This window comes from Megalobrama amblycephala, linkage group LG1 (genome assembly GCF_018812025.1).
Source record: "Megalobrama amblycephala isolate DHTTF-2021 linkage group LG1, ASM1881202v1, whole genome shotgun sequence".
NCBI classification, from domain to species: Eukaryota; Metazoa; Chordata; class Actinopteri; order Cypriniformes; family Xenocyprididae; genus Megalobrama; species Megalobrama amblycephala.
In genome coordinates this window covers 59,197,678-59,224,428 of record NC_063044.1, presented here as the reverse complement: position 1 = coordinate 59,224,428, position 26,751 = coordinate 59,197,678, and the positions used below count along the sequence as shown (strand labels likewise).

At 37.6% G+C, this 26,751-nt stretch overlaps 1 protein-coding gene across 7 annotated transcripts in view; it reads right to left on the bottom strand.

Annotated features, from left to right (window-relative positions):
• kcnc3a (potassium voltage-gated channel, Shaw-related subfamily, member 3a) overlaps positions 1-26,751 on the bottom strand; it is a 72,835-nt gene that overhangs the window by 8,119 nt on the left and 37,965 nt on the right. For 3 of the 7 annotated variants that reach the window (XM_048204934.1, XM_048204926.1, XM_048204943.1), the window contains exons 3-6: positions 20,203-21,187; positions 16,651-16,857; positions 12,829-12,849; positions 492-2,509 (exon numbers count right to left, since the gene is read on the bottom strand). In XM_048204934.1, coding sequence (XP_048060891.1) covers positions 2,346-2,509; positions 12,829-12,849; positions 16,651-16,857; positions 20,203-21,187 — 1,377 coding nt within the window. In that variant the 3' untranslated portion in view covers positions 492-2,345. The remainder of the gene's footprint in view (positions 1-491; positions 2,510-12,828; positions 12,850-16,650; positions 16,858-20,202; positions 21,188-26,751) is intronic. The other 4 variants (XM_048204967.1, XM_048204977.1, XM_048204958.1 and 1 more) reach the window with 3 other exon arrangements.

Sequence of the window (26,751 nt, the reverse complement as noted above, 5' to 3'; positions counted from 1 at the left end):
TCTTCACTCTAGCAGTGAACGTCTTTAACCAAGAAAGAAGAGAGGAGGGAAAGAGGAGTGTAACAGGTAATGCGGCAGTAGCAAAAACACATGAAAACAAAAGAAAACTATACGGATTCAAATTCAAAAGAATGATTACAGATGAACTGAAATAACAAATAATAATAAATCATTAGATATGGGTATGTAAAATATTTCAGTTGCAAGAAAATAAAATCATCTAAATCAATAAATAATGCTACTTTGCTTTCTGATCAAATTTTTGTCACTTATACCCCAGGTTTTCTGTTGTTTCACATGGAGAGAAAGACAAGAAGAAGCTTTGTGAGCTGCCATTGCAGAGATATCTTCACCAGAGGTGTGTTTTGCATCTGTGCACTCAAAGATGCAGCAGATCGACACAAATCCCCCGCACAGTGAAACATATGGCTCATATATCTGCATTACAGAGAGTTCATTTTGTCATCTTTTCTTTTTCTTCTCTTACTGACCGCTGTCAATCCAGCATCCATTCAATGTTCCCTCCTTTATATTGGAACGAAGGTCAGCATCCGAGAGACAGAGCAGGCAAAGTATATATATAAACAGAGAAAGAAAAGAAGGGGACCAAAGAGAAAACAAACTGAACTGATTCAAATACTGCATTCAAATAATAGGAATAACAGTAATCAGAAAATGATTATAATGAGGGAGGGTAATGCCAATGATGGTGATGATGAGGTCCAGCTAATTCTTGCCCTTAGTAGGAAAACTTTGAGGCCACTCTCTGGTTCACCACAGGATATGCGAATATGCAGTGAGGAGTGCAGTTCAGCTTGATATGTCTTCATATTTATGAGGAAATACCATAGGAAAGGATATATTTTAAAGGAAGTTCCTTCATGCACTAGTATACAAATTGGAAAGGGTCCAGAAGAAGTGCAGAAGGTTATAGGCCCTTAATAGGATGGCTCCTTCTTATTTTTTTTTATTTTTTTTGCCATGTGTCCAGACCACTGCTCTTTTTGTTTCGTGGTACTTGGTGTTGAATATGTAGAGAGTCAAAATACAAAAACCAACACATTAATTGTAGATCTCCATGCAACAGCACGATATCCTGTCCTCCCAAAATGTCAACTGAAAGCCACCCGCGCAACTCCAAACCCCAATCCGAATCGCAATGTCCAAATGCTTAGTACAAAAATAGCCTCTTTTTTTTTTTTTTGTAATGATCAGTACTCGGTCTCTCTTTTACAGTTAATAGTTGCACACAGTAAAGATTGAATGGTTCATCTCCAGCTCCTCAGGGTCAGAGGTCATCATAATAGTTGATATTGCACAAGAATGGTTTAAGCATTTTTCTTTGTCTTAAATAAATAGCATAATAATAATAAGAACAACGGTGTGAATTATATATATTTTTTTAAATACTGAGTGACAACAAATGTTGCTGTAGGAAATACCGGGTGTGAATAATTGTGGCCTAAGAGTCCTTGTGTTATAATAATAATAATACTCATCATGTTCTATGGCCTGAATCACCAAAAACTCCTTCATCACAGTCAAATCAGCCAAAATGATCCAATCCATTAATTCTCTACTGCAGGGCTTATTTGTACGTCCAAATCAGTCCAGCATACAGTGCATTCATTTTCAAATCTTCATAGCAGTTAAAGGGAATTGGGAGTTTAGATATATTCTACTTGCCTAACGGACATCTTTTCTTGCATGCACTTGAACTACTTGCATGTTGTCTGTGACCTATGACCTTTATCATTCCAAGCTTTGATATGAAGTGGATTTTTCAAGGCCTATAATGGTGTATCAAAGCTGATCTCAGCGACTAGTAGTCAATGAATAAGCCTGCTGGATCACGGTCTCGTTTTTTTTTTTAATACAACCAGCAATCAGGCAGGAACATGTGGGAAAGCCAACTACTGTCATTCAACTACAGGGAAAGATTTCCTACAGGGTACTCGTCGGTACTGCCTATGGACCAGTGAGGAGTTTTATCCTAATAATATTCAGTGCTTCTTTTTTTTTTTTTTTTCTTCGATAATAAGGCATAATCCGCTGACGTTACAGCATATAATTGTTTTTAGTTGCCTGTCTGAAATATTGCCTGAAGTATATGTGATGAAGTCGTTTTAGTACTTAAAGCTCTAAATCCCTAAATAAATTTATCCCATTCCCTTTGAGGCACGACATATTAAAAAGAGTGGTGTGTACCCCCACCCTGTCCAGTCAATGGAGGAGCGGAGGTGTGAGTACTTAGCATCATTATCATGATTATTACTACTATTGCGGTATGACGGTGCATGAGTGTCTTTTTTTCTGTTTATTTCGTTGCCTTTCCCTAAGATGTGCTACAGAATGGAGGGTATGGGGGATCGGCAGCGCCGCAGAGGGCCAGGGGACTCGTAGGGTTCGTAGGGTGGGTTGTTGATGGGGGTAATGGGGGTCAGGCGCAGGGGGGCCCCTGTCATCCCGGAAATATTATTCAGGCTGCGGGACTTCTCGTAGCCAGCAGCTACAAAAGGGGATGGATGGTTAATGGATAGATTACATACATCGGAGAAAGATGAGTGAATGGAATTATTATGGAAGCAAAAAATAGTTGGATTCATTCATGGAGAATGACAAAATTGTTATTTTTTTAAAGTTTGAAAAATCAGGGGAAAGGAAGAGGAGGAGAAAAACAAAACAAAAGGCAAAGAATGACAAAATGAGATGCAAATGACAGAAGCAGACAGACAGAAAGACAGACAGGGACAGACAGAGACAGAGACAAGGACAAAACAGGAAAATGAGAGTTATGAAATGTCATCAAGTTTTCTTGTCAAATTCTTTTTTGTTGTTGTTATGGCACAGCAGTAATAAAAAAACTCCCTTTAGTCGCAGCCACATACAATTTTCAGGGAGAGATAAGAGCAGATGTGTAAAAGAGCAGGTGGATGAAGCACCTGATGGCTGACTCAGACCAATAGTGAGGTAATGAGTGTAGCATCCAGGTGTTTGACCCAGTCTCAGACGAAACACTCTGCATTCTGATACTAGCACTGGAGTCCAACAGAGGAGTAGCAGAGGAGCTCCGTCTAGTCAAAGCAGCCTCACTCAGCACTGTGGGCCAGGTGAAGCTTGTGCGTTTCAGACTAAATGTCTTTCCATTATTAGCAGCAAATTCGTCTTCCTTCTACACATAAGTGTATTTCTGTAGATTAATAGAGACTTAAAACAGCTTCACGTGGCCCGAAAGTGCCTGAAAGCTTTCCTTCCACATCCATTTCTGGCTTTGGTAAACTTTGATTTTTTTTTCAGTCTGGCCAAACTTTCTTAAAGGGTTCGGCTTTCCTTCTTTTCTTAAGTCCAGTTTTGTTTTAATTTGGTTACAAATTCCCTTTTCAGGTCACAGTGTAGGTTATAATAATTGATTTTTAAATGACTTCAGAAGGAGTTCACTAAAAATGCTTTGTTTTATTTATTTTTTTTGCGTTGTCTGCATTGTTTTCGTTCTTAATTCACTAAAGAGATATTTGACAGCGTGACAGTGCAAACATGCCCACAAAAAAATGTGTTAAATATTATTTTTATGACACAATTTTGTGGGTCAAAGCGAAGTATGATCACAATCTGTCATTCTTTAATGTGTTGTTCCACTAGTGTGACCAAACCTGCATGAATTTCATTCTTCTATAGAACACAAAATAATATATTGTGAAAAATGTCTTCAGTGAAAAATTCAGCGGAGACCAGTGTTTTTTGGACCCCACTGACTTATAATATAAGTGAAAATTATATATATATATATATATATATATATATATATATATATATATATATATATATATAATAAAATCTTTTACATTCCACGGAAGAAAGAAAGTCATTAATGTGATTCTTTTTCAATAGGGTGTTAACTTATTTATTGTCTGTTTTTATGTTTTGTATTATTTCTGTCATTTTTGTATTTTTTACTTGTTTTTTATTATTTGTAGCGATTTGGGTATGAGAAAAGCGCATTATAAATGAAATGTATTATCAGTATTATTATTATTATTCAGGTCTGGCACGGCTTGAGTAAACGATAACAGAATTTCTCAGTTTGTGGCGAACTGTCTGATTGTGTAAGGGGGAGAACTGGACTCACATATTGCTGTTTTTTGAAAAAGCCAACACAAATTGATATGGAAGGAAGAGCTGGCACATTACATAGTAGACAACCCCCTCCGTACACAGGAGAACTTCCCACACGGACACAAACACAGTGAGTTAGAAGTCTTAACAGAACAAAACAAGAGACAAAAGCTCACAAGGAAGGAAAACACGGGGTGTTAAGAAGGTCCTACTGTCGTATAGTCGGCAATCCTATCTCCAGTCCCTTGTGTGATGTAGTTCTGTTAGGGAGTGTGTGTGTGTGTGTGTGTGTGTGTGTGTGTGTGTGTGTGTGTGTGTGAGTCTGACTCAGAGGGCTGCTGGGACACTCTGGGTGCTGCACAGCCACTTGTCATTCAAAATCTACGCCAAAGCATTGCCTATAGGAGCTGCAAAGGAAGGCAATGGTAGACAGATCTGGGTCATCATGTTCCTCACACCAGACCACTGGTGCAAGCCAGAAAGTGACTGTTTGCCACAGAGGATTTGAGGGAATATACATTTTTAACTATTTGTTGTTTTTAACTAATGAAACCACAACAGAGTCAAAAGAGTGCTCATTTACAGAGAAAATAAATAAAGTGTGTGTGAATGTCATGTTCTGTACTAATACCTGTGATGCAAACACTGTACAGATAAGAACACACTTCCTTCCTATTGCTAGACTTGTCTTTACCTCCCTATCAGCATTTGCTCTCTCTGAATGGGATTAATTAGGATCAATATGGCTATAGGCAGTATGTGTCCAAAAGCAATAAGTAGAGATGCACCGATACTAACTTTCTCCACCGATAGCCGATTATTCAGAGTGATATCTGCCGATACCGATACCAATAGTTTGGGGGTTCTGCCTTTTATACCTTCTTTTAAATTAATAATTACATTAGAATTAATAATAAATCATTATTTTGAAAGAAATGCAAATAAAAACTTAATTCTCTCCATTTCATCAACTGCTCACTCTAAAAAATGCTGGGTTAAAAACAACCCAAGTTGGGTTGAAAATGGACAAACCCAGCAATTGGGTTGTTTTAACCCAGCGGTAGGGTTAAATGTTTGCCCAACCTGCTGGGTAGTTTTATTTAACTCAACTATTGTTTAAAAATTACTGTATTGCTTAATTAAATATAACCCAAAGTATGTTGGAAATGAACATTTACTAATGTTCAATGAATAATTATTAAACAATAAACATTTATTAAATTGCTTATTAATAAATTTATATTAATAAACTATTAAATTTATATTAATAAAATATTAAAGCTTATTAATAAACATTCACCTTTTGTCTATTATTGTTGCCTGTAATTGCATCTGGTTTTTAATTTCCCAACTATTTTGGGTTCATTTTAAGCTAACCATATAGCAATTACAATAGTTGGTTTAAATAAAACTACCCAGCAGGTTGGGCAAACATTTAACCCAACCGCTGGGTTTGTCCATTTTCAATCCAACTTGGGTTGTTTTAACCCAGCATTTTTTAGAGTATCAGTTATAAACAAAAACATTACTCAAATTAATATCAACACATTAACTAAGTTCTGAAGATTGAATTCATATTTATAAACTTTCTGAATGTTATTAATTCATTAATTATTAATTAATTGCTACAAATATTGAACATCAAACTGTTTTTTTTTAGCATTTTCTTTACACAAAGCACAAATTCAGTGCATTTGGCCCTGACTATCGGCTGTTTTTAAACTATCGGCCAATAGCCGATCCTGTGAAAATTGTTTTTATATCGGTGCATCTCTAGTAAAAAGTATACCTTGCAATCTTTCTTTGAACAATTGCAATGTAAATGTGACGGTTAAAAAAAAAAAAAAAATTAGTGGTCCATTCTTAACATAGCTGCTTTATGACGATGCCTACATGGACACAACTATGCTTTTGGATTCCAGTTCAAAGATACCTAGAACAACAGATCTAGATACCTAGAATGCAAACAAAACAAAGCAAAGCAAAGCAAAACAACAAAAAACAAAAATCAGATAAGAGAACTGAAACAGATAAGTGGAAGAAGCAGGGGAAGAAAAAGAAAAAACATCAGCTGCTATTAAAACAAAAAATATGAATTGAGCTTTTTTGGTCATGGAAGAGCAAAAGTCTATGATACCTATGTTTTGTAAATTTTTGTATTTACTAACAGTACAATAATTCCAGCATAATCATTGACCTGTTGATTAATTCCCGGCATCACACGCACAGTAACACAACTCACACTCACCAGCCTTACGCATGCAACACAGAAGGGCTTTGGTGAGAGGTTATGTATGAAGAATTACAACAGTGTTGTGGACTGGTGTAATCAAGTCTTAAGCTCGACAGACTCTGTGCTCCTGCAGTTGTGTCTTAATAATTCAATGTGACTGTCACTGTAAGTGCATATGGAAGGCTTTGTCAAAATCAAATTCTCTGAAGGCATGAAACGCAGAGTCTTTACATGATAGCTTCATAGCTTAGCATAGTTTATGCTGGCTAACAATCATGCTACTAAGCACATAGAGATGATACTACTGCATCCGTATGGGAAAGCCCTTGATCTGACATGGATGAAAGTCACTCTCTGCCGTGTGCACGTACCTCACGTCAAACTTTAGTGACACTACGAGGACTGTACGAGTGGCCTGGGGGTGGGATGGAAGGTGAGTGTTAGTATGTAGCACAAATATTAACCGCAGGATGGTTTAGATATTGTACAGCAATAAAATAAAGTTTAATATATACTGTGTTGAACACTTTGCAGTAAACAGCATGTTAAAGAAAGGGCATCTTTTCATATGACATCTCAATGGCCGAGTGAGGAAAGTTGGAGCTTTCGAATGCTTTTTAGTAGTCGGAAATTCATATTTATGGTTATGACGTAAATGCACCATTATAGTCAATAAAGCTTTAACAGCGCATTTGAGTTCATACACAGTATATTATCATTTCATCTGTGTTATTCTATCCAGGTTAATATTTGCAATATCCACCAGTGGATATTTTTGTTCTTCCTTTAAACACAAACACTGATAGTCACATACATACACTTTACATCACATCTGCATGTATGAAATAGACACTGAATAACATGTAGACACGACACAACATTACACAGCACAACACGAAATGACAATCATTACACAACAAAGACACAAACACTGATGAATACAAAATAATATTTAAAAAAGAGAGCAGGAATGTATGTAATGGCTGCAGTGAGAAAAGAGGGAATAGTTTACATTCAGCACCTGCATATACAGAACTATAAAAGTATAACATTTGACAGGGTCAAACATAAACAGTTAACATAGAGCACACAAAGAAGTTCCCAGTAACAGCGTTTGACATGTCACTGTAGACTGCAGAACAGAAATTATATCAATAAATAATAAAATATTGAATAAAAAACAACATATGCAGCTTGTAACAACAGAATAAGACACAGCGAAACAACAAACGCTGAAATAATATTCACAGCACATCCAGATCATGTATGATAACGTCATACATGCAGTACACCGTCAGTGATGGTGGAAGAGTCACGCACAGCCATAAACAACACATCCAATTTGAACAGTTTGATTTGATAAAACAATAAAACACTTTGTTTCTCATAAATGTACTGCACCCACTTCCTAAACTTTGATAACATCTTAACGAACATAAACCAGTCCCAATTCACCATAAAATGGAATCTGAACTAACACAGATCTTTCAAACTATTTTTTTCCCTCTACTTTTCATGTTTTTAATTCATTACTTGAACCAATCATGTTCAGGCTTCAGTGATACTGAGGTAAAATGAAGTGGATCTGCATTTTATGTACATTACTTGATGAATAATTTGCTATGACACAAATAATTAACTATTTTTAATACAATTAATAATAAATAAATGCTTAAATCCAGCAGTCTGACCCACCAAAAATTATAAAATGCAGAACTTCACTATACAATTGGCACTCTATAGTCACCAAACGGACACTTCCAGTATGTAAAACGACAGGCAGACAAATGTTTTCATTTCTCCTTACATAGAAGAAATATTAACTATTTTATTTAGAGTCTTTATAAGGGATGTGTTGTAAAAAAAAAAAAAAAAAAAAAAAAAAAAACTCTTGTAACACCCTTCCCTCTTGCTCTCTGTCCCTCGAGGGCCAGTGACCTGAACAGAATAAGAGCACTGACCCCTCTGGAAGCATTATCGGCCAGGCCAGCAACCTCTCTGCCATATTTTGTCGCTCAATTTTTACTGCACTGCAGTCAAATTCTCACACCGATGCAACCTGGATCTTTGACAGTTGGCTGCAACGCCTGTGGGAACTGCTGATTGACTAGAAAATAGCATGAAAAAGCAGTTGCAATCAGCAATTGTGCCAGTTTGGTTGTTGGGAATCATTCTGGACTGCCATTCTGTGGACATATTAACTAATTTAAATTATAATTCGATTCATTTCTGCAGTACAGACTGCAGCAAATATATGAATATAAACTGATTACTGGCGTATTTATATAAAGACAGGCTAAGAGAGAAAGCAGTTAACTTTTAAAATGATTTAAAAAGACATGGATCACTTTTGATACACAATGTGATACATGATATGGTGAAATTGATAATGAATTGGACTAGCTCATCAAGGGCCCTAGAGAGAGAACCCTCAGGTTCTCCAGTTACGGCAAAGATTCAGAAGTGAGGTTAAATGAGAGTACAGGGGAAAATCAATCAGTCTGCAGAGGGAGAGGAATGGGAGGGGGGAGGTGACTGCAGCCCTGCAGTGCAGTACTATTTCTACACTTTAAGACAATGGCCAGAGAGGAAGATGACCACAATGCCGTCAGTCAGTGTGCCAGCATCCAGACTGCAGCTCTCACACATTTAGCCTCAGTCTGTCAATGGCAGGACCCAAGGGTATATGTCAAAGCTCTCAGTGTACTCAAAATATAAAACCACATCAAAAGAGCACTTTAGACTGAATAAATGATTGATAAAAGTGGGGAAATAGAAGAAACAAGTGCATCTTGGGAGCAAATGGGAGTCTGAACACTAAGGTTGAACACCAATTTGCCAGGTTTTAGAAGGCCAAATTTAATTTCTTACACATTAAAAAAATGCTGGGTTGTTTCAACCCCCGTTTGGGTCAAAAAATGGACAAAACCCAACTGTTGTGTTTAAAATTTAATTTAAAAATCTAAACCAACAGTTGGGTTTGTCCATATTTGACCCAAACATGGGTTGAAACAACCCAGCATTTTTTAGAGTGTAGCTCGCCTTGAACCATCTTTAACCCCTTCATTTTATATTTCACCATGTTTCGCTTAGTCCCAGAATGCTCTCTTCCACTGTTTCCTTGGCAACAGTGGGCAGGAAGGAGTGAGAGGGGAGAAGGTAGAAACAGAAAGAGGCAGAAGTTTGAGTGGGGAGAAGATAGAAGAACACATGATGTGGTGATTTAGGAGGAGAGCGAGGGAGTGGACTATAAAGGGATAGTTCACCCATAAATTAAAGTTCTTTCATCATTTACTCATACACATATGACTTTTTTTCTTCCAAGGGCTATAAAAAGAGATATTTTAGCATTATGTCCATGCTGCTCTTTTCCAGAAGACCACAGTTGTCAATGCATGATCTTCAGTGAATTAAAACTTAAATTTTACTTTGTTCCTGACATAATGCTATTCTATAGAATACTTGGAAAATACAGCATTAAGGGGCCGTTCACACAGAATGCGTTTTTCTATTCCAATGCGCTACTTTCCCAATGTTTTTCTATGTAAACACGCGCTTGACGGACGTGCATGACCGTTACGCTCGCGTCTCGCGTCTTTTGCAGCGCCTCGCACATGAGCGCCGCGTTTTTAAGACGCCGTGTCAAGTTAAAAGAATTTCAACTTTTACACGCAGCGCCGCTCATCAATGTCAGTTCCAAAACAGTGGACCAATCAGAAGAACTCGGAGGCGGGGCAAGCGTTGCGAGCTTCTGTTTACAGTAGCAAGTTGGCATGACAACTGTTTTATATGACTGCAACATGGCAGAGTAGGCGCCCATTATTATCTTATTTTCTTTTTTTTACTATGTCAAAACTTCTATCTGTCAATTCTGCTGTTTGCCTATTTCTATTATTTCCGTTATTGTCGTTATTGCCTCACGTCTCAAAAGCGCGTCTCGAGACCCTCGCGTTCTACGCTGTGCTTTTTTTAAAACCACTCTTGAGCGCCGCGTCTCGCGTTTTTAGACGCAAAGACGCGTTCTGTGTGAACGGCCCCTAAGGCTATAATACACTACACAACTGCTGCTTCGATTTGCAGTCTAAACGAAAGTCAGAGTCAGTCTATAAATTTTGGTGAGTCAGAGTTGACAGATTTCACAGAAAATCATGAAAGGCACAGACTCATCACACACATTTGATATTTTGAGGCAATTTTAGAACACTTTTTTTTTTCATTTGTGCATCTCCTAGCAATGAAGCGTGTTTCTGCATGAGTTTGTTGTGTTCGTAACAATTTGTGGTCTGTGATCCTCAGTCGTTGAGTGCAGGGGTTCCCAAACGAATTCCTGGAGCCTCCCCAACACTGCATGTTTTCCATGTCTCCTTAATCAAACACACCTGATTCAGGTCATCAGCTCATTAGTCGAGACTCCAAGACAGGGCTGGGCAAACTCGGTCCTGGAGGGCCGCTGTCCCTGCAGAGTTTTGCTCCAACCCTAATCAAACACACCTGAACCAGCTAATCAAGATCTTCAGGATTACACAGGTGAGTTTTATCAGGGTTGCAGCTAAACTCTGCCGGACAGTGGCCCTCCAGGACCGAGTTTGCCCAGCCCTGCTCCAAGACCTGAAATGAGTGTGTTAGACAAAGGAGACATGCAAAATGTGCAGTGCTGGGGAGGCTCCAGGAATGTGTTTGGGAACCCCTGCCCAGTTTTTTCTCTGTAACCATTTAGAAAATTCGCAAGTATATGATGCATAGTGTTTTAGATATGATTTTGTGTAGTGTTTATATAGGTAGAAATATGTTCAGATGTAGTGTATTCCAGCCTTTAGTCATAAAGATTATGTTTATGATATTTTTATGCTTCCTTTTTGTCATTTTTTAAACTTGACAGCCATTCACAAATTGTTTAAAAGACAGCAGCTTATATTCTTATTTTACATTCTGATAAAATGACTTTCTTCGGTGGGACACAAAAGGAGATGATATTGAAGTAATGGATTGAAATAACTATGAGTAAATGAATTGTCATATTGGGGTGAACTATTTTAAACATCTATACAAATAAGAACACACTGAAAAGCAATAGCACAAATATGAACTAAAAGAACGAAACCCTCAGAAACCCTCACGTTTATACAACATTCAAACAACCCCCCCCACACACACACACACACACAGGTCAATATTATGGAATCTATTAAGAAAAAGACATCCAAAAGAGAAACTTTTGACCTTTCCTGACCTGTGCTCTTCTGCATTCGTCAACAGAACTGAAAGTAATTGAAGAGGCACTGTGATCACAGTAAAACACATTCTGTGGGCACAACTTAAGCCAGAAAGTGTGAGAGAGAAAAGAAGGTGAAAGAAGAAAGCAAGAAACAGTCCCACATTAAAAACAAAAGCCCACTATATGTGGCCCTCGGTTTAAGGTCTTAACGTAATTTAGTTAACTTTCCAGTTATTCCATTCGTAACAATTGCATCACAGCACTTATAGTGTCCTTATAGTGTTAAAATGGCAACAGCCCAGGTATGTCATTACAGCCCTACAAGAACTTACCTGTGTCTGTGGCATCAGTAATATGTGTTTTAGTGTCTGTGTTGTGTTTTTTTTCATCTTACCTCACCATAACATTCTCTCTTTAAATGTCCATGTGTCTCTTTCAAGTCTATCAGACAGGTTTGCCTCGGCTCACCTGATGTTTTGTGTATATGTGAGGCAGAATTGTGTCCCTGATCAGTTAGACTACAGGACTGTAGCACACATCCTAACAGCGTCAGTGTTTCAGCACAGCCCTGGACAGCATTTGCAATCTTAAAATACCGTTCATGGCTAGAATATTGGATTTAATATTGGTTTCTGGTCCATATAATGAAGGGTTTTCATCTGCTGGCTGTGATGAAACACTGGTCAGTGGACCCCAGAGTGGAGGGCAGTTCCAGGAGAGAGAAGAAACCAGCTTTATTCAAAAAAATAAAACTGAAAATGCAAATAAAACACAACCCTTCCCAGTGACCGTTCACCAAAACCCCTAAAGCATAAAAGGCATTCCTCTTTGGACTTCTTTCCAGCAGCAAATATAGTGTAGGATGGCAATTATACAGCCTAAAAAGGCAAAACAGAATAACTACACCTACAATGGCTTCATTGATTTTATACAACTTTCCATATTCATACTTTTTTTTTTTTTTTTCGGAATCTGAACATAGTTGAGCCAAACCTGTTTGTTAAAAGTGAAATCAAAGTTAAACAAATGCGATTTTGGACAAGCAATGTGTAGTTACTGCGTTTTGCCTTTGAACGGCAGTATAGTGAGCACTGAAACTCTCTACAAAGACCTGAGGGGCACTATACTAAGGTGAAAGGTCACCGCTAGGGAGGAGAAGGAGGAGGAAGAAGTCACAGCAACACCGAATGGATTACAGTGCACACACACGACAACACACGAACAAGGGAAGACATGTGTAACAGTGTAGCAACAAGAGCTGACATACAAACGCATGACACGACACAACCTGAGGAAGGAGATAACACAACAACAGCTCGTCAGACAAGCGCACCTCAAAAACACACACATCAGAGAATACAACATCCCCAAACACACACAAATTAAGCAGAAATCACACATATAACCACCTGTCATAGCATATTTAACACAGTTTCATTTCTTCAAATGTGTGGGTGTGTGAACTTGAGTGTGTGTTTAACTATACTGGCCTGAGGGTTAACAGTGCAGCGTTAACTTGTGTCTGGTGCTCAGTTCCGTCAAGAGAAAAGAGTGTGAATGATATGTGAACAGGAGGAAGAAAACAAGAAATTGAGGAAATAATCAGAGGCAAAAAAATTATTAGAATGACAAAAGTTCACGTTTGAGGGTAAAATGAGAGAGAGTGAGAAAGACAGAGATGAGGGAGCTAGTGCTGTAATGATATCACTCATATATTATAATGTTAAGCCTTTGAGATATATATAGATATGTAGTGGAGGTTTCAAAGCTAGTCCAAGCAAACACTTATTTTTGAGTCAGAGAGACAGAGGAGATATTGTGTGAGTCAGGGTCAGAAATTCAGGGCAAAAATTCTACTGAAAGTTACAGAAATACCCCTGATATATACAGCCAAACCAAAAATTATTCAGACATTTTTGATATATAGGACACTATAGTTCATTTAAGTGAGGATAGCAAAATAAAGTCAACTGTAACACATTATACCCAAAAATTCTTAATTTAAAATAACTGATAAAAATTTGGAACCATTGGAATTTGGAATTCTGACACAGTTTAACTCTGAGATCTTGTCATATTTTATTACCATTTTTTTAAACTATAGTGAATAAACTGTAATAATGAATGAAATGTTTAATGTGTTTTTTGGTTTGACTGTATGTCTATATAAAGTCCAATAGTGAATTTTTCTATTTTCTAAAATGTAATATGGTTCATTATATTGAATTCTGTGTATATCTCGGGATTAGTACAACAAAAATACCAGTAATGCATGACAAAAATACCGATATAATAGAAAATACAAGTGCCAAGTATTTAAAATGTATTTGTTGGGTTAAGGCATCTTATGGACTACTCATTTCTTAATGTTTATATGGGGTTGGAAATTAAATTGCCCATTAATAGAAAAGTGAATTTCTGACACTGTTGTGATTGATGCTACTGTGTGAATTTACTTGTGCAAATATTAAATACTCATGTTAGATCAGTGTGATATATTACAAAATTGTCAAACACACAGACAGAATTCATATAAGGCATTATCCTCCCTGACTCAAATGCATATTTTTTCTGTTATGCACAGTTTTGTAGTGTATACTTTAGTACTGAGTGTGACTAGTGACGTTTGTTTCATATCTATAGTTGCTCTAAAGTATGAATGTGCTAAATATAATCTTAGTACACTCTAAAAATCCGTAAAAATAGGGCACAATGTACTGTATTAATTTAGTGGAATTTTCTGTATTTTATTTTTTACAGGTGTTTTACCTGTATTTAGAATTCTGCACTTCATTGAGTTGTGTTTTACTGGATAATGTCCAGGTAATGAGCTGCCAGTACTTTTTCCATTATTTTACGGATTTATTTATTATAGTGTACAAATACTAATAAATGTGTCCTTCTGAAATATAAACTTAATTCCCTGTGAAATAGCAGTATGCTGTAATGGAGTATTGACCATTCTTGTACTCAGCTCATCTCTACGCTGCATCACATGGCTTTTTTAAGTGTTACCTCTGATTCATTATGGTTTGATCCAGGAAGAGGCAGAATTGGCATTGAGGTCCTGCTGTAGCAGTGGCCCTTCCGGCTTGAACCATTCCTCTCCTGGGTTGGCGCCTGCAGCTTCTAGTGTTTTTGTGGGGGGGTTGTAGGATTTGGTTGTGTAGACGGGTGTATTTGGGATACGTGAAGGTTAATGGAAAGGTGCAGGAGTAGGAAGGTATAGTATAGAAAGGAAGGCAGATATAAATCATGCAGTTGCAAACAAGTAAAGACATGAACAGACATAAGAGGATGTGTCGCAAAGAGCATGAGGTGAGGAAGATTGGGAGAAGAGAGGGCAAGATGAAAGGATGGAAGGAGGGAATAAGACATGGACAGAGTCAAGCCAGGGAGGGAGGCCAGGAAGAGAAAGAGAATGAAGTAATACATCGATGAATGAGAGTAAGAAAGAGCAAAGGTAAGCCTGATAGATAGAGAAAGCCTGACAGAGAGATAGACAGGTGGCAGGGTTTTCATCATTCAAAACTTGAGAATGAGAATGCATTTTAAATTTCAATTCAATCTCTGAATTTTAAAAGAATTTGTATTTAGGCAGAAAACAGTGCAGAATTGTAATTCACATTTAAATGTACGAAAGCAGAATAAAAAAATAATCTAAATGTTTAAAAAACCTTCCCCCGGTTTCACAGACAAGGCTTAAGTCTAGTCCCAGAGCTGTTTTAACTGAAAGCAACTTGCACTGACATATCTTAAAATATGTGTCAGTGACATTGTTTTATCTCAAGATGCACACCAGTAATGTTTTTGTTCTAAGGCACGTATTTGAGGCCTAATCCTGGCTTAGTATAAGCCCTGTCTGTGAAACCAGGCCCTTGAAATTTCATTGAAAATCATAATTAAGAAATGAACCAAGGTGGAAGAACACTTCATCTCTCAGAATACATTAACTGTGTTGAATTTCATTACAATTATAATTCACGACTTCCTCTGGGGTATGGCCAATTAAATTGAAATTCAAACTCATGAATTGAAAGGGAGCCAATTCTTTAATTCAGAATTTTGCACAACCCAGACAATCAGACAGACAGAAAGACAGACAGAAAGATGATAGATAGATAGATAGATAGATAGATAGATAGATAGACAGACAGATAGATAGATAGATAGATAGATAGATAGATAGATAGATAGATAGATAGATAGATAGATAGATAGATAGATAGATAGATAGATAGATAGATAGACAGACAGACAGACAGACAGTAGATAGACAGACAGACAGAAAGATGATAGATAGATAGATAGATAGATAGATAGATAGATAGATAGATAGATAGATAGATAGATAGATAGATAGATAGATAGACAGACAGAAAGATGATAGACAGACAGATAGATAGACAGATAGATAGATAGATAGACAGACAGACAAAGATGATAGATAGATAGATAGATAGATAGATAGATAGATAGATAGATAGATAGATAGATAGATAGATAGATAGATAGATAGATAGATAGATAGATAGATAGATAGATAGATAGATTGCATTTGAAGAGCTTGTTGACCATACGCAGTGAATTTGTTTGATAAATCTGTTAATTTAAATTGGGCTAGGATTACTTTCACTGAAAAATCCTGATTTTATCAAAGATTAAACACTATTATCAAAGATACGAATTGAATTATTACTGCGTGTGTGGTAGCAGCTTTGCTAACGATGAGCGCCCTTCAGAATGATTGATGTGGTGAATTATGAGGAAAAATGCAAGAGGAGAAGGCGGGGAGCTATGCTGTTAGTATGGATGCAGGAGAGTATGTTTTAATGCGTATACCTAAGATGTACTTTGTGAAGTGCATCTCATTGCATGTATATTTGAGTAGAGATGCATATAAATAAAATATCTATATGTATTATGTATACATATATTGCTGCAGTGTTTTTTTGTAATATATGTGCGTTTGCCCAAATACGCAATAATAAGCATTTGAACATATAACTTACCTTTCTTGAGACTGTTCTTTGTAATGTACACTGAAAATATGAGTATAATAACATGTTTGTTTGTGGGTGCCGCATACCTTTCCTGACATTGCTGTCTGTGGTGCGGAATTCTCCGGTACTGAGAAGGAAGCAGGCCCTATCGTGGGGGTAACGTTCACGCCCCGTACCTGTCCCCAACCCACCAGTGGCCGGACTCCTGTCATCTGGCCCCAGCACCTGATCTATGGTGGGACAGTCCTCATTAGCCAGAGCTGCGTTTGCAGCATCCCCATTCTGCTTTGAGTCTGAAAGGAAGAAAGAAAGAAAGAAAGAAAGAAAGAAAGAAAGAAAAAGAAATGACTATTAGCAGGACTGTGAGCATGGGATATTAGAGAAAGTCACAGTAACATGAAAAGACAGAAAGGAGGGAAGAAAAAAGTCAGGGATGAAAAGGGATGAATAAAAAGGAGCAAAAATAGAGATGTGCTAGAAAAAGAGCATCAGCATCACTTGATTAAAATGGTGCAGGGGGATTCAGAACATCACACACACACACACAACATGAATGAGTGGTCTGAAAGAGTGAGATGTGCACACACTCAAACAAAGAAGCTGCAGGGGCACTTGTTCTTATAGCTTCCGACACAGCTGTCAAATCTAATCTGACGTGAGTTACCGCTCAACAATTTACAGAAATAAGCCAGGGGGCAAAGCCTGCTAAAGACATGGAGAGAGATAGAAAAAAAAGGAGAATGGGGAGGCGAGGGAGAACATGGCATAGAGACCGGTTATGTAATTTGACCTCATTGGAAGGAATTACAAATATGTATCTGTGAAGACAGCAGTCCATATGATCTTGAAATCTGGGAACATGATGAACATTCACACTGGAGTGGTGACAAAGGGGTGATGAATGGATGTCACAAAAGTCTATAGCAAAGGTCATGACATGAGGTTCACTATACCAGATATATATCACTTCCCTGACGGCAATTCAATTACAGTCATCATAAAAATACTTATAATACAATAAAATAAAATCATTTATTCACCTTAATGTCTTTAAATATCCACATGAATTTAGTTTATATGTGGAACACAAAAGGAGAAATCTAGCACAATGTTCAAGCTGCTCTTTTCCATACAATGGAAGTAAATGGCAACCATTTCTTCCTTTTGAGTGAATAATGAGTAAATTTCTGCCTGTTCATCATATACCGTAATTTGTATGGCTATATATCATTTTATTTTTATGGTGCATTTGCCATTGGTCCCTATTCACCTTCACTGTATAGAAGCAAGCAACTCAGACATTCTTCACAACATCTCCTTTAGCTTTCCACTGAAGAAATAAAGTCATTCATATTTGGATCGACATTAGGGTGAAAAATGATGAGAGATTTTTAATTTTGGGTGAACCTATTAAAAATCTCAAGCATAAAATCAGAGCATCTCTCACACATCCCAAAAAACCCAACACTCTCACTCACACATGGGGACGGGGGACAAACAAATGACGAATTATAAGATTTATTCTTTTAGTTTTACACTACTTAATAAAACTTCATTAATGGTGCACATGATGGATATGATGCCAGTATTGTAGGTGTCAAGGGCATGTGGGTTTTGAAGCTACAGGAGGGCACATGTGCTAAAGCTTTTCTTCACAGCAAGTGTCTCGGGATGTTTATGCTCCCTTTTTATTTCCTCAGGAACTTCCAGCTGTGAGAACTCCAAGAAAGAGCAAAACAAAGAGTAGAAGAGAACTACAGCTCTCATCCACAGGCTGCTTGTTCTAAAAATTTTACTTTTTATAACAAACGATACAAGTCGTCCTATTTATAAGGATGCAATGCCAAATCTATTGCACATCTGTTTCTCTGGTTTTGAAATCAGTTGAAAATGGACAAAGGTAAGCAGAGTGCTGTTGATTTGAAACCTTTTCCTTGCATTATAGATCAAATATAGCGTATGCTAATCTGAGGGGCCGTGACTAATCTGCCTCATGTTAATCTTAGCATGGGGTGTGTATATCTGTGTTCTGCACAGTAATGACAGACGGCACTCTCTTGGCTGCATGAACTCACTGGCTCAACCTGACTGACACCTTCGTATGCATAAACACACGCAGTCATAACACAGTCATTTTTCTTAAACAGTATTTTGATCTTGTTTTACAGTAAACACCCTTACAACAAAAACAACCACTCGAGTAGCAAAATTGTTAAAGAACTGCTTGAGTAATATACTTTTCTACTAACCGATAAGGTTCTTTAATATCAGGTCTACCAAGAAATGGCACCATTTGGTGGGTCATAAATAATAATAATAATAATAATAATTACTATTAATTGACATTATAAATAGTAAAATATTCAGAGTGCATAGTTTGCTTTTCATTGCTGTCATTCTTAAATAATAATAACTCGGGTTACAAAAATATGTTTTGCTAACATTCTCATTAAGTTATGAAATCTCTGAATGCTCTCTGAACGTTCAAAATGTCCAGTTTTTGAAATGTTGTAAAAATGTTTTTTCTTGGTTATGCGGAATTTAAGGGAACATTCCATTTTATAATTTTGCTAACATTATCGGAACATATGTTCTCTGAACATTCTGAAACAAGTAGTAACATTTAAAAAATATTAAACAAGCTAAAACTTTTCCGAAAAAAATTCCATGAATGATGTTTAAATAATGTTTTTGAACAAACATTGTATTAATTTTACTGGAAGAACGTTTGTTCATAAATTCAAGAAAACCTTGCCAGAACAAATGTGTGTTGGTATCATAAAAAAAAAATTGTCCAATCTTCAGTGTCACATGATCCTTCATAAATCCTTCTAATATGCTGATTTGGAACACATTGCTTATTTGCAATGTTAAAAACAGCTGCTGCTTTTTTTCAGGATTCGTTGATGAATAGAAAGTTCAATAGAACGGCATTTATTTGAAATAGAAATCTTTTGTTTCAAGTCTTTTCTGTCAATTTTCATAAATTTAATACATCAATGCTGAAAAAAAATATAGCCTTTTTTAACAGTAGTTTGTGTATATATATTTTTAAAGAATAATTTTACTGGAAAACAAGACAAATATAACAATTAAGATAAGAAAATGAGTTTGTGCAGTAAACGCGCAAATAAATTGCACACACAAATAGGACCGTAAACTCAATGTCAATCATCTACCAAAAAAAGCTAGGATCATATTCCCTTCCCTTCTGATTGGCTGGGATGTTTTCTAGTAGTCTAAGATTGGAACGCATGAAACATAATCCTGCTATAAATGTAATAACATCCCTGTCCTCTGTCAAACTCAGCCGTGACAGCCCAGTTTCGCATATGACTATTCTCAAATATTTGTGTTGTATGTGTGTAGACAGTTATACGTGATTATATAAGAGACTCGGTTTAGGCGATGACAGTTCATTATAAAGTCCTATAAGTGATGAGCACAGACAGAACTTTCATGATGGGTGAGATGGAGCTAGCTGACATCACACACAAAAATACACTCACTTAAAGTGTTGTGTGCCAATAGCATATTACAATTATTTGGCTTATTGTTGCAAATGTAACCTATTAGTGCAGAGAGACCTCACACACACAGACATGTAAACACATGGGTACACTCACACGCACACACACCTGCTCTGTTAATCTCTATGATTTCCTCCTGTGCAAGAGGACAGTCTCCTGCCATGCTTCCAGAGCCCACCATACCGCCCAGCACATTACCCATGATCCTGTGCGGCGAGGCAGTGGCCATGGCCAGGGCGTCTGGCTTACAGTAGTTGGGCGATCCAGGCTGCGGAGCCCGCGGGATGTGCTTGTTCTTTTTCTTGGGCAGCTTCTGCTTGGCCATGGCCAGAGAGTAGTACATGCCGAAGTTGTTTACAATGACGGGCACAGGCATGGCGATGGTCAGCACGCCCGCCAGGGCACACAGGGCGCCCACTAACATACCAGACCACGTTTCTGGATACATGTCACCATAGCCCAGTGTTGTCATGGTGACCACCGCCCACCAGAAGCCAATGGGGATGTTTTTGAAGGTGGTGTGGGCGCTCGCCGTGGGGTCAGCCGGGTCAGCGCCGATGCGCTCGGCGTAGTAGATCATAGTGGCAAAGATGAGCACTCCGAGAGCAAGGAAGATGATAAGGAGCAAGAATTCATTGGTGCTGGCGCGGAGCGTGTGACCCAGCACTCTCAGCCCCACGAAATGACGAGTAAGCTTGAAGATTCGCAGGATTCGGACGAATCGCACCACGCGCAAAAAGCCCAGCACGTCTTTTGCCGCTTTAGAGGAGAGGCCGCTCAGCGCCACCTCCAGGTAAAAGGGCAGGATGGCTACAAAGTCGATGATGTTCAGCGAGCTCTTGAAGAACTCGGCCTTGTCCGGGCAGAAGATGACACGGGCGAACACCTCGATGGTGAACCAGATGACGCATACGCCCTCCACGTAGGTCAGCCAGTTGTCAGTCACTACCTCATACACAATCTCCTCCTTCGTGACGTTCCCCACTGTCACGTTCTCTGTCTTATTGTAGATGGTGTTGAAGGCCTCGTGTGTCTCCAAGCAAAATGTTGAGATGGAGATGAGGATGAACAGGAGCGAGCCGAACGCCACATACTAAACCAGAGAGAGGAAGACACAGAGAGAGACAGGAAGACACAAAGAGAGATGAGAAGATGAGCACAATTATATTATACAGAGAAATCAGTGAGATCACTATTGGATCACTATTTAAATTAAGAACTGTTACAGTGTCATTTCTATGGCAGAATTGCAAAAATAATGACAGTCTGATCATCAACATGATCTTCAACAGGGCTTCGCCAATTATTGTTCTGTCCCAAACGACGTACTAGGCATTATTGAAGTTTCGCGGACAAAAAATGCACATTGTCTATAGTCAATAGTGTAGCGAAGTATGAAGCACGTTTGTCAATGTGGTGAATCCACAAATTCTGCATGACTAACAGTGGGAAATCTTTCACCCTCACGCCAAATTTCCAATCAAGTGGATTCCTATTAAATTGACTTGAATTTCGCCTGCATAACAACAGTAGATGTGGCCGCAGCTTAATGTATGAATTTTAGAAGATTATTTTCTCGTCCAGAATCAGAGTCTGAAATCCCTTCCTGTTCCACGATGTAAGAAAAGCTGCAACAGTCCAACGTTTCACACTTTGTTTTTTCAGAGTATTTTTAAGTGCACTTTTTCTTGTTGGTATTTTCAGTGTGAACACACTATTCACACTATTTACTGTATACTACCATAGAATAGTGCACAAGTATGCACATTTTTTGAAAAATGAACCAAGCTAAACCTAAACTTAAGAAGCTGAGTTCCACTAATCATTTCATTGTTCCTCACACATTTAAATATACTATGTAAAATTGAAATGTAATAATAATAGTTGTTTCAATAGCTTTGCAACATAAAGTATGTGAATGCATTAATATGAAACAACATGCATTATTATAGGCCACGCTTAAAATACAACACTCAATTAAAACAAAGGGGTTGGACCCTGCATGGTCTTTCTATACAACAAAGGGTCCTTGGATTGCAAAAGGTTGAAGACACCTTTTCTAGATAGATTTTCTAAATCAAAATTGCATGCTGGGTTTCTCTTTCTGTGCTCAAAACCACAAATTGTTGGCATCAGGTACACAAAAACACTGAAAACAAGCACTTGCAAATAGACAAGACAGAATAAGCTCTTTAACATCTTTAACGTCTGCTGTGATGCAGTTTGAACCACTGCAGAGGTCCTTCTCACTCAGAAAGAGACGTACCACAGATAGAGGGCGCCAAATACTACAACAAAACAGCAAAAGTGCTCTGCGAATAGTGAGAATGGTGTGAATGCAGCAGTCTCATTGACACGCTGCACTGAGGAAACACCACAGAGGAAGAAGATAGGGGTAAAGCAGACTTTGTGAAATGAGTGTGAAGACGAGGAGAATAGATGTTGGAGGCGGTAAAAGAGAGAAGAGATGGGTATGTATACAAAGAACTGTAATGGAGGGGAAGAAGGGAGAGACAAAAGAAATGTATATTTAGAAGAAAAAAAAAAATCTGAGCACATAAGGAAATGGAAGAGGGAGAAAAGGGGAAGGGAGGGGCCAGTGAATTATAGCAGTGTGTGCTGTGCGTGGTCACCATTCTGAAAACAGAGATGTCATGTTGTCTCTCCTGTAGATAGATGTGCATTGATTGGCTAGTGCATGTCTCTTGTTAAAGCCCACAGCCTCTTCTCCTATCACCTGCAATCAATAAAATCTGTTTATCTCAGTCCACCTCAGTGCCAGCATCCATACTATGATTTTTTTTTATGTAGCCTGTCATTAAAGCCATTTATTTGGAAGTGTAGGTGTGTGTGTAAAAATGCTGCTGCTGCCATTCCCCCTCTGCAGTGCTCACATTATTCTCCCCACTCCCCGCTCCTCATTTCTCCCCCTCCTCTCTGTCAGTCCGCACTTGCCCCGCCTCCCTTTACTGGGGTAAACCATTCCTTTTGCAGAGGAATATCTCTCCACCTCCTTTTCTGCCTCCAATCTTCTGGCTCCTCTGCACTGACAGTCCTCCTACCATGTTTTCAATTTTTCTGTCTCTGTGGCTTTCCTGCAAGTTTCCCAGATGTCCCACACATTTCACAATGGCATGGCAGACATTTACAGTGCAAAAATAATTTTCATTATCAGTGTTTTAGCTTGTTTTACCAGTAAAAATATAGAAACTAAATATATTTACCTGAGAAGCAATCGTGTAAGATTTGTTTTCAGAGAATATATTGTGAATAAAGTTTGTTATATCTTAAGGAATGTTACTAAATTTTGATGAAACAAGAAAACTTGCCAATGGGGTAAGAAAAATTTACTTATTTATCATAATATTTATTAAGAAAAGAAAGAAAAATCAACATATTTATCATAATCTGAAAAGATTACATATTTTTTCTCTTACTATCTTTATATTTATTTTGTTTCTTAAAGAATTAGTTCACTTTTAAAATGAAAATTACCCCATGATTTACTCACCCTCAAGCCATCCTAGGTGTATATGACTTTCTTCTTTCTGATGAACACAGTCGGAGAAATATTAATAATCACCCTGATGCTCCTAAGCTTTATAATGGCAGTGCATGGAAACCACCTGTTTGAAGCTCAAAAAAGTGCATCCATCCATCATAAACATACTCCACATGACTCCGGAGGTTAATAAAGGCCTTCTGAAGCAATGCGTTTGTGTAAGAAAAATATCCATATTTAACATGTTATAAAGTAAAATATCTAGCTTCCGCCAGACCGCCTTCTGTATTCAACTTACGAAGAAAGTGTAACGCCTCTCGCAGTTCAAAACACATACGCTACGTCCTACGTCTTCTGTATTCAACTTACGAAACAAGCGTAACTGATGTAACTGTTTCGTAAGTTGAATACGGAAGGCAGTGTGGCGGAAGCTAGATATCTCATCAGAGTGATTTTTAATATAACTCTGATTGTATTCGTCTGAAAGAAGATAGTCATATATACCTATGGCTTGAAGGTGAGTAAATCATGAGGTAATTTTCATTTTAAAGTGAATTAATCCTTTAAGGGTTGCCCGTATAGTGACATACACCCGAGTGAAACAAATTATGAAAAATAAAAACAAATGTAGGACGGTGACTTGGTTCTATCAGTTTTTTATCAATTTGAGATGTGGACATTGCACTCTAAAATGAATTATTATGAGGTCAAAAAAATGTAAAGTAAAAAATAAAATAAGTAAAAAATGAAGCATAAATTCAAAATAAGATCTATAACATGCATTTACAAAATAGATGCATGATTAATCAGTAAAAGATCATGACCTTTTAAGTATTTAAGAGTGAGTCATTGAATCATTCACTCAAACCGATTTTTTTTTTTTCCAAAATTGATTCAAAATAATTAAACATTTTTAAATAGACTATAGCAATTAACATTTTTGTCAGGACTTCTAGTAAATCATGTTATTTTGTTTTGTTTTGTGATTCTCAATTTATCCAGAATCGTGCAGCTCTATTTCATGCTAAATTGATCAAATAAGTAAATTTATCTTATTTTAAAGATGTTTGTACTGGAAAATTAGACAAAAATACTGATCATGAGAATGATTTGTGCAGTCTATTACTTTCAGTTCCATTCAGTACCCATAAAAAACAATAACAAATGATGAAAACAGATAAAAACAAAAACAATTAACCATTTGAATTAAGACACCTAAAAAACAGTTTTAAGGACATCTCTCAAATAGCTGCAGTCAGGTCAATCCTCCCATGACAAACGAGGAGCAGTCAAATGAAGGACTGAGGCACCCTGGGAGAATTAACTAATTCCCCAACCCGATTAGCATGAACTAATTTAACGAGCCCATCTTGTCGTGCCCTCAAAATCCTGATGAGGGACCCGTTTGTGTGTCAAGCAGACACTCCACCACGCACGATGTCACCAGCACTCCACACGTTCTGCTCCAGATACAAGAAAGCTCCAATCTCTCAATCCTCTGATCTCAAATAGGATGTATTGATGGTAAAAATAAGACGTCATTCTGTTTTGAAAAGAAATCAGTTTTTTTTTAATATTCTGGAGAAGAAAGTGTCATACCATGGGCAAAAACATCAATGAAACAATCTGAATACCAACAATTTCTGACACAAACGCATCATATATATATATATATATATATATATATATATAAATATATTTCATTTTATATGTCATATAATATGTCTCTGTTTTGCCTACACCTGACTACAGTGTCTGACAGTCTTCATGCCAACTGGTAGTCAACTTTATTGTCATGTCGCTTGACTCACATCAGCAAAGCTCCTGTTGCTGAAGTGACTAGAAATAGCCAAGTCTACAACAATTAATATCTTTCAGTTTGCTTTCACACTGTAGAGCACAGTATGGGTAAACACACCCTTGATTCTTTAAGGAGACAAACCTCAGCGCTTATGCAAGAACAGAATTGAGAGTTTCTTGTATCACTGCAGTCTGGCTCCACAGTTGTGGAACGAAGTCTAAGAGCATCACTGTTTAAAGATTTAGAGGATGAATAAGGACTCCAGCAGGAGAGACTCTCCTGGAATGAAGTAACTCTTCACCATAATGCCCTAATGCCACTCCTGGGAGTGTAGACACGCTCCTAATGGCTGTTTGCTGCCCACATATCTGCTCTTGTTCCTGTATTCCATTACAAGATCCATCGCCACTATGAACATGTTCGTAACCATCATGACCAGCTTTTTCTGTAAAAAAGGCTGAGTGAAATATGACCCCTTGAGATGATGCCTGACTCGATACTGTCAAACTTTCTAAGAACACGCTGAAACATACCATGCAAAAAAGTTGATGTGATGAATGACTTACACAAACTTGAATGTGTGTGCATGTTGAGTCCTAAAACCAAGCTCATAAGAGTTAATGGTGTACAAGACACCAATATCTGAACCACAGGAGAATTAGAATGGATTTTACACATTGGAATGAGTAAACCATGACTTCCCCTAGTGCACCAATAAAGACGATCATGGAAGTTTAACATAGATATCCATACTGTTTTGGGCCCTACATCTTAATATTTGAGTGTCGGTAAAAATTTTCATATTCTTTGAGCGAAGTTTATAAATGGAACAGGCTCAGGCTGGAGTTCTGCAAAGACTTTTGGCTACTTGTCAGACAATGAATATGAGTGTGAAGCTGCCAACATGAACCATAAGCAATCTCAACCACCAAAAAAAAAAAGAAAAAGAAAAAAGAGATTGAGGGGGAAAAACACTATTAGGAGGTTTTTGTATATTATTATTTTTCATTTTGACGTTATTTTCAGGACAATTTAGCACATTTAAATTATGTTTGCATTGTGTAAGATTATTTTAATCTCTGTTTATTTTTCCTGTGCCTCATTCCCAGTTTGTCCTTTTCACTCATTGAATGCATGGGCCCATGGAAAGAGTCATGAACATGAAGCCAATCTCTGTTCACTACCCTTCTCTGTAGCACTTTATTTTACAGTACGTGTACTTTCCTGGTACATATATAGTAATTATGTTGTACATACAGGTAAAAGAGTGATAACACAAGGTACTTACCTGACATGTATGTACATGGAAACTAATAAGAAACACTGCTGTATTTTCCAATGGTACATACATGGT